At 36.3% G+C, this 15,231-nt stretch overlaps 2 protein-coding genes across 3 annotated transcripts; both read left to right on the plus strand.

Moving 5' to 3' along the window:
* The first annotated feature begins 1,399 nt into the window (after positions 1 to 1,399).
* LOC108987412 (cyclic nucleotide-gated ion channel 2) lies at positions 1,400 to 6,217 on the plus strand. Of its 2 annotated transcripts, none has more exons than XM_018960321.2 (8): positions 1,400 to 1,677; positions 1,847 to 2,510; positions 3,900 to 4,115; positions 4,230 to 4,546; positions 4,736 to 4,847; positions 4,992 to 5,228; positions 5,370 to 5,456; positions 5,547 to 6,217. In XM_018960321.2, exons 1-8 carry the CDS (start codon positions 1,640 to 1,642, stop codon positions 6,033 to 6,035), a joined length of 2,160 nt encoding a protein of 719 aa, XP_018815866.1. In that variant the 5' UTR covers positions 1,400 to 1,639; the 3' UTR covers positions 6,036 to 6,217. The 2 variants fall into 2 exon arrangements, with proteins under 2 accessions (XP_018815866.1, XP_018815867.1); XM_018960322.2 differs by having other exon boundaries at positions 1,856 to 2,510.
* Positions 6,218 to 7,655: 1,438 nt separating this feature from the next.
* Positions 7,656 to 14,645, plus strand: LOC108987413 (phosphatidylinositol 3,4,5-trisphosphate 3-phosphatase and protein-tyrosine-phosphatase PTEN1). Its single transcript, XM_018960324.2, has 8 exons — positions 7,656 to 8,168; positions 8,791 to 9,109; positions 10,098 to 10,274; positions 10,822 to 10,935; positions 12,215 to 12,403; positions 12,907 to 13,140; positions 13,760 to 13,861; positions 14,196 to 14,645. The coding sequence occupies exons 2-8, from the start codon at positions 8,831 to 8,833 to the stop codon at positions 14,346 to 14,348; spliced, it is 1,248 nt and encodes a 415-aa protein (XP_018815869.1). The 5' UTR covers positions 7,656 to 8,168; positions 8,791 to 8,830; the 3' UTR covers positions 14,349 to 14,645.
* The last annotated feature ends 586 nt before the right edge of the window (positions 14,646 to 15,231 follow it).

Here is a 15,231-nt window from a genome sequence, read left to right on the forward strand (position 1 = left end):
CCTAGCTAATTAATCCTGTAGACTCGAACTTTTAGGGTCCTTTCAAGGACTGAGTCATGTTCGCCATTCATTTATAATATTATATATTGGTCTTGGGTCAATACCTATATATCTATTAGCAAATTAAACCAATTCCTTTCTCTTGCTTTAATGCTTTCCTGAGAAGATACATACATAATAAATATGCATGGCAAAGTCATTTTAAAATTTTGGAAATAAATTAAAGATGTTTTTAGAGTAAATATATATTTTATATAGAGGTTAGGGCATGCAAAAGCATATATTCTTCTTGTTCAAGAAGTGATTGATTGATTGAAGCACATTTTGGATCTTACGTACGTACACCATATTTATTGGGCAGCATTAGTATTATATGGTTTCGTTTATATTCGTAATTATTTCAACCCATCTTAATTTATATTATTTTATTATTATAATTTTATTAAATTCTCACACAAAATATAATAAATAATTTAACTTTTTTAAATTTTAAAAAAAATTTTTCAAATTTTTACACAAAATATAATAAATAATTCAACTTTTATTCTACTATTCACAAATCATCTCAACTCATCTCTGAATCTAAACCACTCCTATACCTTCCATATATAAGAAATCTCTAGAGCAATATATACATATATAGCTCATGTGCATGGCAAAAGCTTTTATGACTAGGTAGGTACAGTGAACGAGTAAGAAAGCATTAAAAATTTATGTGGACGGTGTATTAATTACCCATATATATATATTGAGAAGTACTTATATATAAAGATAGTATGTAAAAGTAAATTTATAGATTGACGTGGTTTTATGTAATTCGTTAGATCTATTTTATAATAAAAATAACTTTACAATTTAATGTACTGTATCAAACTATATCAACTTATAGGTTTATTTTTATATAATCTCTTTGTAGCTAAAGTATTTCTCATATATATTATTCAAGTCAAATGTTGTTTTTTTTTTTCAAATAATGTTTTTCATTATGGTTAACCCTGTCCTGTCTATAAATATAAATGAGTAATATTTATTTGTTTTCAGAGAAATTGTAATAACTAATTGAGTTTGAAAGGGAGTACTACTGCATGCATGAGCATGATTTGGAGTTAAAATGGAATAGAGCAAATTGATAGCACAAGTGAGTATAAGAAAGGCCTGCAGGTAACTACAAATCGAGAAATTTGATGGAGTCTGGGCATAAAATTAATATTAAATATAGTAAAAACCTTGGGAGTACTGGTCCTACACTACTACATCATGATTATTCATGCGTGACTGCGCATATACCTCTAGCTTGCCTTGAGACTTGAGTAGTCAGTAGTAAGTAGTAACTGGGCCAGCCTCATCGGACAATTTAGGAACCCCACCACCACCACCACGTTCCTTCATCGCTACCCTGTCTCTTCGTCCTTACGGACCAGCACGCTATCCTCCCTCTTCATTTACTACCCGACACCCTGCTCTATTAACGTCCTTCCAAACTCTCTCTCTCTCTCTCACACACACATAACCCTAGCTACCAATTCTCTTTTCACTTCAAAGGCACAATAACGCTCGCACTCTTCTCTGTCTCCAACGCCTCTCCTCTCTCTCTCTCTCTCTCTCTCCCTCTCCCTTCCATGGTCTCAATCTTCCTATCATGCCTTCCCTTCCAAAGTTCCACTTCTCCCTCTCAAGGTTACATTCTTCTTCTTTGATCATTAAGACGCAGTACTATACAGTCTGTTTCGTTTTTATACTATAATATATTATTCAGGTTGCGTTCAACTGAACTGAATTTAATTATACATTTATATAAAAATTATTAATCTTTTTTCTCATATTTTCTGACTTCGTTTGTCTAAAGTGATCTCAGATTTATTGGGCTATTCATCTCCAAGAATTCCTCAAATCGCAACATCGACAGCGACACCAGCAACCACAGCAACGGCATTAATGATGACAACCCTATCTCCAACTCCGTCGAATGTTACGCTTGCACCCAAGTCGGCGTGCCGGTCTTCCACTCCACCAGCTGCGACCACGCCCACCAACCCGAGTGGGAGGCCTCGGCCGGCTCTTACCTAGTCCCCATCAAGAACCGCCCTGACCGCAAGAAACAGACGCAGGGACCAGGGACACGGCGCCCTCCGTCGGGGCCGTTCGGGCGCGTGTTGGACCCGCGAAGCAAGCGCGTGCAGCGGTGGAACCGAGCTTTCCTGCTGGCGCGTGGGATGGCCCTGGCGGTGGACCCGCTGTTCTTCTACGCGCTGTCGATCGGGAGGGGTGGCGCGCCATGCCTCTACATGGACGGCGGGCTGGCAGCGATAGTGACGGTGCTCAGAACTTGCGTGGACGCCGTCCATCTATGCCACCTCTGGCTCCAGTTTCGGCTGGCGTATGTGTCGAGAGAGTCGTTGGTGGTAGGATGCGGGAAACTGGTGTGGGACGCACGTGCGATCGCATCCCACTACGTGCGGTCCCTAAAGGGCTTCTGGTTCGACGCATTCGTCATCCTCCCCGTTCCTCAGGTTAGTCCATTTTTTGGTTACCTTTCCGCCAAACGACATAAAAACAGGATCAGCGCCCCACGTTGCGCTGGTCTTCCTTTGAACTTGAATTTCACACACATTTACAGACATTTTTAACTGCGCCCAGTCCAAGTCCAAGTATCATTAGCAGCCTGACCCCAAACCGTGAATGTCTTGTCAGTGTCAGAGAGATACTGCACACCGTACATCATCCAGCGCAGAAAACCCTGTTTTTCTTTTTGTGTTTGAAGGAAGGAATCTTCGGTGAAAGAAAATCCCACCACTTTAGTTACTGTCAGTAAAAAGGCCGCTGAATATAATTATACTGCTTTTCATTTTCCGCTTTTTATTATTATTATTATTATTATTTGTTATTTATTATTTTTCTTTTTTTGTGATGTTTTGTAATAGGATAGTAAACTCCGAAAACGATTCAACTTTACGAAATTTCAAAAGATTGTTCGTATATATGCAGAATTTTTTTCTCAAATTTTAAAAATGAACGTACTTAAAATATATCTGCATAAATATTTATAAAATGATAATTAATAGTGAATGACTTATTTTATAGGTCGATGTTCATTGCCGAATTATATCTTAAAAATAACAAGGACAAATATAAACATAAGACGTGACAGATGTTTTATTTCTTAGTTAGGTTTGGATAATGTTGAGATGAAACGATGAGTTTTGATGAAAGTTGAAAATAAAATAAAATATTATTATTTTTTAATAATATTATTATTTTTAAATTGAAAAAATTGAATTATTTATTATATTTTATTTAAAAATTTATAAAAAATTTAATGATAAAAATGTGATGAAGGATAATTTTGTGTACTCAGGAACGGGTTGTGAATGAAATGCAAGATCACATGCATGTTTTCACACCATCCTTCGATTATCGATATATATATATATATATATATATATATATAAGATTCCCCACTCTTCGCTCCCAAGCAAAGAATCTCGATCCACTACTGTTCCTGATCTTACTTCCTGCTCTTCAATTATCCTTCATATATAGCTCTTTGCTCTATGCGGCGACGCCGAGTACGTTTCCTTCAAATAGTAGCTCCTCGACGCGGCCGGAGTCGATGTGGATTTCTTTGCATTGTTATGCCCATTTTTCATCTCGCGGAGTATGGATTGGATCACCATATGATCAGTACTATAATTAAATATCACCAAAGCTTTCTAGCTCGTAGCTTCATTGACAAATACAAAGAAGATAGCAAATTAACAAAATAAATTAGATATGGTGGAATTATTCAGGCGGTACCTAGCGAGTTAGTTTGCACAAATTCTCTGTTTTCTCTGTTTTTGTTTTGTTTTTTCTAACGTTGTTTCTGATCACTCGTACTGTTTATTTTCTTCCTTTTGCAGGCTGTATTTTGGTTAGTAGTACCGAAACTGATAAGAGAGGAGAAGATTAAAGTGATAATGACAATACTTCTACTCATTTTCTTGTTCCAATTCCTCCCAAAGGTCTACCACAGTATTTATTTGATGAGAAAAATGCAGAAAGTCACAGGCTACATCTTTGGCACCATTTGGTGGGGTTTTGGCCTTAATCTCATTGCCTATTTCATTGCCTCTCACGTAAGCCTACTACTTGTGATCTACCTCCGTGTAGAGCTTTAAGGCTTTCATTTTACACCCATTTGTAGGCTAAGTTGTTCTTGTACATGGGTGATCAATGTTTCCTGTCATCAGGTTGCTGGAGGATGCTGGTATGTCCTGGCAATACAACGTGTAGCATCATGCCTCCGACAGCAGTGTGACAGAAGTGACAACTGCAATCTCTCTTTGTCTTGCTCCGAGGAGGTTTGTTACCAGTTTCTGTTGCCGACAGGTACACTAGGAAATCCATGTGGTGGTAACTCGACAACGATGGTCAGAAAGCCATTGTGCTTAGATGTTAATGGCCCTTACAATTATGGGATCTACCAGTGGGCTCTTCCAGTCATATCTAGCAATTCTGTGGCTGTTAAGATCCTTTATCCAATATTTTGGGGCTTGATGACCCTCAGGTAAATTTATGAAAGACAAATCATTGTTTTTTCTTCAGAAGAAGTTTGTGGAACAGCTTCTCTAAAATTTGTTTGGTGCATACACCTCCTGGAATTGGCACTTTTTCTAAAAAATTTCGCTTGAGATTAGTTTAGATTGACCATCTAAAGATGCTTTAATTTTCAAACTATATATGCTTACATTTTCAGCACGTTCGGCAACGATCTTGAGCCTACAAGTCAATGGCTGGAAGTGATTTTCAGCATAATCATTGTGCTTAGCGGGCTGATGCTTTTCACTTTGTTGATAGGGAATATCCAGGTGCGTTCGTACGTACGTACATGAATTGAAATAGTTGTTATCAATGCTAAAATAGTCATAATTTCTTGAACATGATGAATCTTGGAGATAAAAGTGATCAATATATAGTCTAACATTGGGGACTGGCCTGTTGCTGCTGTCAAGGTATTCTTGCATTCTGTCATGGCAAAGAAGAGAAAAATGCAACTGAGATGTCGGGACATGGAATGGTGGATGAGTCGGAGACAGTTACCGTCACGTTTGAGATCAAGAGTTCGCCATTTCGAACGTCAGAGATGGGCCACCATGGGAGGTGAAGACGAGATGGAAATGATCAAAGACCTTCCCCAAGGCCTTCGAAGAGACATCAAGCGCTATCTTTGCCTAGACCTCATAAAGAAGGTAAACAAAATTGCCATCTACCAATGCGTTTTCATACTAATTTTGGCATAAACACCTTATGCCTTATCCAAGCAAATAAAGGACCCTGAAAAGGTTTGAAAAACTTGCCTAAACTAATCGTAATTTATCTTATTGTGTTAGGTTCCTCTATTCCACAACTTGGACGATCTCATTCTTGACAACATCTGTGATCGGGTCAAGCCTCTTGTATTCTCTAAAGATGAAAAGGTGCGTATCATTGCAGTTAGAATCTTGTCATTGTTCATGACAAACTACCACTAGTTTGTTTTAACTTGGCTAATATTCACATCGAGACAGATAATCAGAGAAGGAGATCCTGTTTTAAGGATAATGTTCATCGTTCGCGGACGTGTAAAACGCAGCCAAAGCCTAAGCAAAGGCATGGTAGCAACGAGTATACTTGAACCTGGAGGCTTTTTGGGGGATGAGCTCCTCTCCTATTGCCTTCGCCGCCCATTTATCGACCGGCTTCCTGCCTCATCTGCAACATTCATTTGCATTGAACCTACAGAAGCATTTGGCCTTGATGCTGAACATCTTAGATATATTACAGATCATTTCCGCTACAAATTTGCCAATGAAAGACTCAAACGAACAGCAAGATATTATTCATCAAATTGGCGGACATGGGCTGCTGTTATTCTGCAGTTAGCTTGGCGCCGGTACAGGAAGAGGACGAGGGGTCCGGTGATTCCTGCCACCACTATAAATGAAGGCAGTGAGCGTAGGCTTCTGCAGTATGCTGCAATGTTCATGTCAATAAGGCCCCACGACCATCTAGAATAAATTCGTGTCTGTAATAATTCTTATTTCTTTTACCTTCTTTTGGGTTCGTCGGCCGCTCCCATGATGAGTCAATAAAAATCTTGTTTGTGTCAAGCATGGCAATCGCGTTGAATGTAAAAAATGAGAGTTAGAAAATCACTTCTTCCTCTTAAGAATAATAGAAGAAATGATATTTTCAATTAGGGAGAGATTATTTTTTATTTTCTTTGAATAATTTTATGCGTAATTATAAATTTTTATATAGAAAAGATAAATTTTATTTATTTTTTAATATAGTAGAAAATTATTTAGAATGAGTCATGCTAGTTAGTATTGTAATTGAAAATGAGAAATATGTTGTAAAATTAAAGAAAAGTAGTAAGAAAATTGAAAGACCACAATATCTAAAATTAGTTTTTCATGAACTAAATATTATTTCTCTCAACTTTCTTGTTATGTGTCTATAACAAATACTTCTCAAGACATCCTTTTGTATATAGGTACGAGATGATACATAATATTAAATGAAGGGTGCTGCTACGTGCAGTCCCATGTGTGGGATTCCTTTGCAGTCCTCATACGTGCGCACGTGAATTCCATTCGAATGACTAAACTGTCCCTACTTCTATTTGAGAGACAAAACAGTAAAAATGAAGTGAAATCAAGATCTGGAAATTTCCATCTCTTGAATCTATGTCCACTGCCCATCGCCGGCCTCCTCTACCATTGACGGAGTCCCTGGATTCGTGTCCTCCATTGGCATAAAGAATTTGGAAGCCATACATAAATTTGTTAGTTTGATCTAGTTTGTTCCTCTGTTTTTCCCTCATAAATTTCTGCTATTTGAGCTCAAATAGAAGCTCTCCAATGCTATGGATGTCTGAACTATGATGATGGATTTGGACCTCTTCCAAAAAGAAATATATTCGAAAAATTGAAGAACACGAGGATGGATCTGGATCTGGATCTGGGCTTCCGCCATGGGAGAGACGAAGTCTTCCTCCAGAATTATATTTGAAAAATTGAACTACGAGAATGGATCTGGGCTTCCTCCAAAAATTGAAGAAAACAAAAATTTGAAAAAAAAATCAAATTAACTAACTTCATATCAGTTATCAACAACACTGTTTGTCATTCAATAACTAAATAATATATATAATATTTGGTAAAATGTCATATGAATTGATCCCTATTCCTTGGGACGGCAACGAAGACACAGAACTTGATTTGAGAAGGGGACAACGGCTTAGGGCAGTCGAAAGTTGATGTGAAAAGGGGATGAAGTTTAGGAGATGTTGGTAGTTGCTGGGTTCCCACTTCCCACGCACCAGAGCACTCGTTGGTATGTGCTTTTGCACTTAAATGAATATTTTCATTCAAGTGCAAAAGCCGAGTAAGGCATGCGCACGTAGTCCCTCTCGTGGGACTGTAAATAGAATTATTCTTAAATGAATATATTAATTTATAGAATGACAATTCATAAATTAAAGATATATATGAACATGAAAAATAAGAATATATGAATATTCAAAAATATTATCCATCAAATACATGGAATTCCATGTATTTTTATAAATTATGTATTTCCAACAAAATAAAGAGTACTCCGTCTCTCCGGCAAAGCCGCAAAAGGACCTGAAAACCAACCCAATCATTGACAGGGTATGAAAATTCCCACTGCCAAACAGGTCGTTAAAATTTCAGTTACCTGGACGACCCAAAATTCCCCCGCCAACCCAACAGTGAAGACCTTCCGAATATTGCAAAATATATATGATGGAAAAAATGTTCCAAAATTCCAAAACATTACCCTAACTTCTCGGCCAGATTTGCTCCAAATTTGGGGCTGAGGTAAAATGGTGCAAAAACGCCCTCCAAATTTGGCACAGACAATCCAATTTCACTCCCCAAAAATGGAGACCATCGTCACCTCCCGCCCTCGCTCACTGCCCACCCCCAATCGAACATTTTTTCCATATTCTCCACCAGCACTTTCTAGGGTTTCCCTAAATCTTGATTTTTATTTCCTCTTCGGTGCCCTAGAAATTGCTTCTAATTCTTTTTTCTTTTCCTTCTATATTCATAATTACTTTCTTTTTTTTGGATTGGAGGTTATTCAATATTAGTGAATCACAAGCTTCATGTTCAGCTCAGGTAGAACTTTCTTTTTTATTTTTACATCCAAATTTTCTTGTTCCATAAGGTTTACATCCAAGTTTTTAAGTTGTTTTAGACAGATTGTTCGGAATAATAATTTTTTAACCTTATTTTCAGGAACCGAACCTTATTGTTAAATTTATAATATATTGAACTGTATATTGCTGGGTTGAAATAAGAGTTATTGGATGATTTTTCAACTCTAATGATAAGATTTTTTTATATGATCATAACAATGACACTAATTGCTTTGTTGAGGTTGAGATATGTTGGATAGATAATAAATGTGAAATGATTTGCATTTTACGCTCCTACTTCTATCGGTTTTGATTCTTCATTGTATTCATATCTGTCACAATGATAAAATGAAAGCTGAATGGCATATGGCATTGAACGAGATCATTCAGTAGACATTCATGGAGTGTACGATGATTGTAGCATTTTTCTCCTACCACTCTGTTTCTATTCATGTTAATGAAAGAACAATGCTCAAAAGTACGAACAAGGGGAATGTGTCAGTTTCAGAACATGATTGATAATTGTGGAAAGCCAATGCATCGAAGCTTTTGGACTTAGACCTCATAATTTATGGATACCTTTTCTTTGATTTTTCTGACAGGTCTCATACCTATTCATAAATTGCCTGCCCTCTCAGCCAAATGGGATTGAAACTTTCAAAGCAGGGGCCAAGGAGGGCTGAAGAGCTAAGTTTACATAATCATCTGATTAATTGTCTCAGCAAAAGTCTTTATGTCCGTAACTTGGTATCTAAGCAGCGAAGGCGTATGCTCGTAGCTGGTTATGATCTTGACATGTCATATATCACCGATCAGGTTCTGGCAATGTCATTCCCTGCAGAACGAATGCGAGCAGTGTATCGTAATCCTCTCTGGCAGGTCCAGTCCGTGCTTGACATGAGACATCAGGGGCACTATAAGGTCCACCATTCAACCCTGAATAATCGGCTATATCACTTTATATGCCATGATTGTCCATCCTTTATGTTGGATTCCGTGATATTCCAGTTGCTGTACCATTCATTGGAGTAGTTTATTTTTATTTTTTTCAGTATAACATAACTGTATTATTGGCTTATTGACAGACAAAAAGAGAAATTTGCCTCGTTCCTTGAACAATATTTTCCTTATAGATAGTTAAATACTGGATCATGAGGAATGCAAAAGAAAAAGCATCTGCCATGTTTTCAACTATTATAAGGGGGGGGGGGGATAATTCATAAACTAGTAGATGAATGTCTATGTCCTTAATCCTGCTTTTGAACAGCAATTTTCTTATAAATAATTAAAGAGACCTATAAAAAAATAATAATTAAAGATATTAAATTCGATCCATTAGGAATGCATAAGAAAAGCATCTGCCAGGTTTTCAACTATTATACAGGGTGATCATTTCTTAATTAGTAGGTGAAGGGCTATGTCCTAGATCCTGCGGCTTGGTGACTTTGTTTTTGTCATTGAATAAAACATGAAATTGGATATAGCCTCGATATCACTTCAACAGTCTTTTCTTGATTTTGCCACATTTTGCTTTATTAATTTCATGTTCATTGTATAGCATAAACTATATGATGATGTCTAAACATTATATTGCATATAGGTAAACTTTGTGTCACTTTTTTCGCTCGGAAAATGGGCATTACTTAAATTTTGGGGTAGTCCTAGTCCTAGTGGTAATAGCCATATGAAGGCATGCTTTCCTCTGATTTTATTGATGTCCACAATTACCAATGTTACTCAAAACTTTACTACCCAGAGTTTACTTGTCAAACCTTTGGCATTACAATGATCATAAAGCCTCATCTCATCTCATCTCTTTCTCCATCTCTCTACCGGGATAGGCCGAATAGGGTTGGGTATATATGTGTGTGTAATATATATAATGTTTCTTTCTTTAATGGTCTTGCAGATCTACAATCTCTGTATAGAAGAATCTTATGATCCCTCACATTTTCATGGCCGTGTGGACGCATATCCTTTTGATGACAACCATGTTCCACCTCTCCAAATGGTTAAGACTTTCTGTGAAAGTGTACATTCATGGCTATCAAGTGACCCAGAAAATATTGCTGTCATACATTGCATGGTATTGATTGCACACATGCCATTTAACTTTCAAAGGGTTCATTTATTTGTCATCTTCCACGAGTTTTAGTTTTCACTTTCCCTATGTCCATTTGAGCTTAATAAGAGTCAAATTATAACGGTCTATGCATGGAATATGCATATTAACATATGCTTATGTAGCTGACCATAACACAGACTGGTTTGTGTTTGTATATGGGTCAGTGATGTCAAGACTGGTCTCTTCTAGTTACAAAAAGGGGGCTGCATGACATTCAATGAACTCAGTAGTAAGCTTAAGATCCTTGCCGCAGTGTACTGATTATTAATCCGAACAGTTCTACACCTAGCACAAAATGTTTCCCATGTTTCTGTTTCCCATGGTTGCATCAGTGCAATTTTACTGATGACTGCTGAACACAGTCCATTGATCTCACAATAATTAGGAAGTATAAAATATGAAAATTTGTATTTAACTTTTGAGCAACCTGAATATTGTATGTTTATAGGTTCATATGCTATGTTTTGTTTTGGCCTTAGTGTTGGTGGTTCCCACTAAGTTTTTGCAGGCAGGCAAAGGCCGAACAGGCTTAATGGTATGCGCCTATCTTGTTTACATTGGCATGTCGGCAGATGAGGCTCTTCAGTTATATGCAGACAGACGGACCACCAATAATGAAGGAGTAAGTTATTGTAGGTATAAGATGACCAATATGTACTGCTGAAGTTTTAATGTATGGTAGTGAATGCACTGTCAGCTGCTTGATAATTTTAGAATCAACTCCCTTTCACTCTCTGAATCTGACTTGTTTGGTGGAAAAATTGGAATTTGGAATTGTTTGCCAGCAGGGTGGTTTGGGAGATATGAATTAGGCAGGAAAGCATTGTGAATTCAAAAACTCTGAAAATAGTTTGATCAGCACGAAAACATGGATGCTATAGAAAGGAAATAACTAAATGGCCTAGTTGTTCAAGGGCAGCTCGGGTGCTGAACCGATTTAATTTTGTTTAAAATACTTGGGAAGTTGGTTGTATAATGGATAATGTTTTAAATCATGTATTGCTTTGCATTTACTTCAAATCGGTCAGAAGTTGACACACTGTCAATTGGGAGTCAATTCTCTTCTGTTTATCTGCATGTGGTTCTGGAGTAAATTCTTAATAAAAGTTGGCTTTTTTTACGCATATTCCCCACTGAGAAGTAGCTTTTACTTTCCTTACCCCATAGTTTTGACATATATTAAAAGAGCTAATATGGGGTTCTTTCAAGTGGACCCTCCAATTAATTAATCCCTAGATCTGTTCCTCTGTTTATCTATGTAATGCAGATGTTGAGGTGGACAAGAAAGGACCAATAGTGACCAAAATGCCAAATTCAATTACCGGTTAGCCATGTTCAATGAAAACCAGCAATTGCACCAGTTAGAAAACCATAGCGTGATTGAAAGCTGATGCAAACAAGAGAGAAGAACAAATTGGTTGTTGGTTGATACATCATAAAAAATCCATTCTAGCATATGACTATTTATTCTTTTAAGGAAAAAAGAGAGAGAAAGTTTTGCCAGCCCCGAGTTGACCAGCAAAACAAAATTTCTTACAAAGGCTATCTGAGCACAAATGTGTTGATCTAGATCACAAGCATTTTTTAAAAGTCATTTTAGAATTTAGTGAACAGATCCATCCGAGCTGTAGGAGCGAAACCTACTCCTGCTAAGAAACATTGAAAAGAAAAAAGAAATGAATTTTGATACGAGTTATATCAGAGAGGTCCAAGTTGCAAACAGACAACCATGTAGAGATATTTTTTTGCCAATTCATCTCTTTTTTTGTTTACTCTTGTGTAGGGTTTTCTTACTTACAAAAAAAAAGCTTTTGGTAGGGTAATGTATTTTATAATGTTCTTTAATGTTATGTATCCATTTCTGATCATAACCTAGTAAACAAGCACATTATGTTGAACAGGTTTCAATACCTAGCCAACGCCGTTATGTGGGATACTGGGAAAATATAGTTTCTTTTCCTAGGGGAATTGATAATGAACCGTCAGGTGTAAATTTGCCTAAACCATGTAGCAGAGAATTGCGGCGGATCCGACTACATGACATGGTTAACATTGACAGAATCTTCTTTGTGGTCTCAGAATTGCAAGAGGTAGCTCTTTCTTAGTCAAAATCTTATAGACAGAAAGGCTTTTATAATCTATAATCTGGCATGGATTTTGTTTCTCATCTGCAGAATTCACTTCTTAACGTTCAGAAGGAAATATTGATATCTCTAAAACTTACTTGAGATTTTCTGTGTTTGCACTATGTTGAATGAAATATTATTTTACTTGCACTCTTGGTTAATTGTTACCTCGTATCTTAATAAGTGCTTTTCAAGATTAGTAACATACAATATCCGTATGAATCTTTCTTATTTCACTGTCTCATAACTTGAGCTCAAATTTTTATCTAGTTATTGATGGGTTAAGTTGTTTAGCATGTCTTGAAAAATGCATGTTGTTGCTATATATTTTTTATTGTTATTGTTATTTTTTATTTACTTACCACAATTCTTGATTTAGTTCCTCTAAACTTTAGCCAGTCTGAATGTTATTTCGTTAGCTGTTTTTATTTATCTGCTCACAAGATCTTTCTCACCCTTGTTCTCAGAAACCCGACCAGATGTATCATCCGTCTGTGGAAGTTACGCGGAATTGTTGCAGACCAATTAAGAAGGGTTACCAAAGAACAAACAGTCCTCGATACTATATCTCTTTTGCCAACGGCGATAAGGAGGACAAACCACAGTCAGAAGAAGAACATGTTGTAGTCCAAATGGACACAGAAAGTTCCATAATCTACCAGAAGACCTGTCTCGATCATTATTTTGATAAACCTTTACAAGTAAGTGTTTATCAGAAAGCTTGTGACTATGGTAAAGCAACAATATCACACATTTTTTTACATGATTGCCAGAAGTTTTGTGATGACATGGCCAGGTTTGGATTGGAGGGGGTTTCATCTTAGTCAATGATTTTTCTCAGTCAAAGATAATTTTACTCCTAAACATACAAATTTTACTCAATTTTTCATAAATATAAAAAATTCAAAATATAATTTTTAAAAATAATATTTTAACAAAACTATTTAAAAAAAGAAGGGGAAGCCACCCCGTGGTGGTCACTGGTGGTCCAGATCAGACTGCTGGTAGCTGCAATAGATTGTGGCCGCCGTGGGCCGCCCGAGTTGGATCACCTGTGGTGGCCAGACAGTGGCAGCCATGTCTGCCACCAGATTGCTGTTTGTTTTGTTTTTTTTTTTAATAAATTTAAATTATTTTTTATTTTTTACTATTCATCAAACATCTCAAAAGCAAATCTCATCTTATATAACTATTCACAAATCTCTTCATCTCATCTTACATCTAAACATGGCCTTGACATAATGCGTGTGGGTAAGGTTTTATCATTGTCCACTAGTTCCATACCCAAGACTAGGTAATTGACCATTTTTTATTGGACAGGTTACTGGAGATGTGCGCATTATATTCTACCAAAAAATGTTTGGAGGGCGTCTCTTCTATTGTTGCTTCAATACAGCTTTTATTAGGAACAGCTTGATACAGGTACTTTTCTGGTTCTCCACCGGGCTTATAGTCGCTTTGGGGGGAGTCCTTAGAAATATAGCATCGAGTCAGTTTCACACTTTCACTAAATGCTCGTGTAGGTTGGATCAGAACTAGTTAGGATGTTAGGAATATTCATGGTAATGGGCCGACTAGTTTGAGAAATACTCCGAGCAACAGAACAACATTGAATTGATAGAATATACAGTAATGGTTATAAAACAAGAGACTATAAATAAAGAACAGTGTGATATTTTTAGTATATTCAACGTTAATTAATGAATTTGTTTGTAATTAGTTGTTCAGTTGAGTTACAATTTGTGAAACATTGCAGCTCACTGTGAGGGAGTTGGATAAAGTTGGGAAAAAGGGAAGATCAATATGTGGCCCTAATTTCTGCTTGGAGTTGCTATTTGGTCCTGCTAATGCAAAGCAGTCATCATGGACTGCAGCATCTGGGGGGGATGATGTTGAAAGTGATAACTAGTGGTGAAATCTTTTTTTTTTTTTTTTTACAGTGGTTCTGTATTTAGAGAATCACATGATTGGGTCACTTTACAATTTTAAATTTATACACATATTATACCTGTAAAATCTTCTCCCAGAATGGATAAATCCCTCCAGTCTTACAACAGTAGTACTGTATACCGCCATATTCATCTGGCTGTCTTGCCGTCTAATTTTTTTTTTTCATTGGCGGGAAGCAGTGTGAATAGCCTAATAGGAGGATTTTTTATTTTTATTTTTATTTATTTGTAATTTGGTATTGAGAGCAACATTCTTTTGGTAGATTTATCCAAAATATACTTGTAAAAAAAAAAAAAGATTTATCCAAAATATGCATTGCAAAGTGAATTTCCTTTTATCAATCGTGAAGGGCACCGTCTTGGGGTCCTTTTGGCCAGATGGATCTTCTCTATTTATCTATTGATTTTAAATTGAATGGTCCAAATAAAAAAATCGAGAAAAAATATTGAAAGTTTATTTGAGATATGTATAATCCATAATCATCACACTGTTGACATTAAATGATATAATCCACGAGTCGTATCCATATTTCCAAATTAAATTGTCATATTTGGATATCAATTTGTTTTTTTAAAAGAAATTTGTCCTATTTTGCCTCCATAAATTTTGCATTTGAAAATAAAGTGACTTTCTAGTCATAAACCAACGCTAGATAGAAACCAAAATAATATTTTATTTTTATTTATTTATTATTATTATTTATGTTTTATGCATTCTACATAACCTTTTTCTAATAAAATTAAACCTCTCATCTAGTTAAATGTTTTGAAGAGTAATAATATACATGCAATATATAGTAAAAAAAGAAAAGAAAAGAAAGAGAATTATTTAAATAAAATGTT

Source organism: Juglans regia, chromosome 1 (assembly GCF_001411555.2).
Source record: "Juglans regia cultivar Chandler chromosome 1, Walnut 2.0, whole genome shotgun sequence".
Lineage (NCBI taxonomy): Eukaryota > Viridiplantae > Streptophyta > Magnoliopsida > Fagales > Juglandaceae > Juglans > Juglans regia.

Coding starts and splice junctions, on each gene's coding strand:
- LOC108987412 (XM_018960321.2), top strand. CDS start 1,640: ATGCCTTCCCTTCCAAAGTTCCACTTCTCCCTCTCAAG. Junction 1,678..1,846: donor TTCCACTTCTCCCTCTCAAG/GTTACATTCTTC, acceptor GTTTGTCTAAAG/TGATCTCAGATTTATTGGGC. Junction 5,457..5,546: donor TATTCTCTAAAGATGAAAAG/GTGCGTATCATT, acceptor ACATCGAGACAG/ATAATCAGAGAAGGAGATCC.
- LOC108987413 (XM_018960324.2), top strand. CDS start 8,831: ATGGGATTGAAACTTTCAAAGCAGGGGCCAAGGAGGGCTGAAGAGCTA. Junction 12,404..12,906: donor TGGTCTCAGAATTGCAAGAG/GTAGCTCTTTCT, acceptor CCTTGTTCTCAG/AAACCCGACCAGATGTATCA. Junction 13,141..13,759: donor ATTTTGATAAACCTTTACAA/GTAAGTGTTTAT, acceptor TTTATTGGACAG/GTTACTGGAGATGTGCGCAT.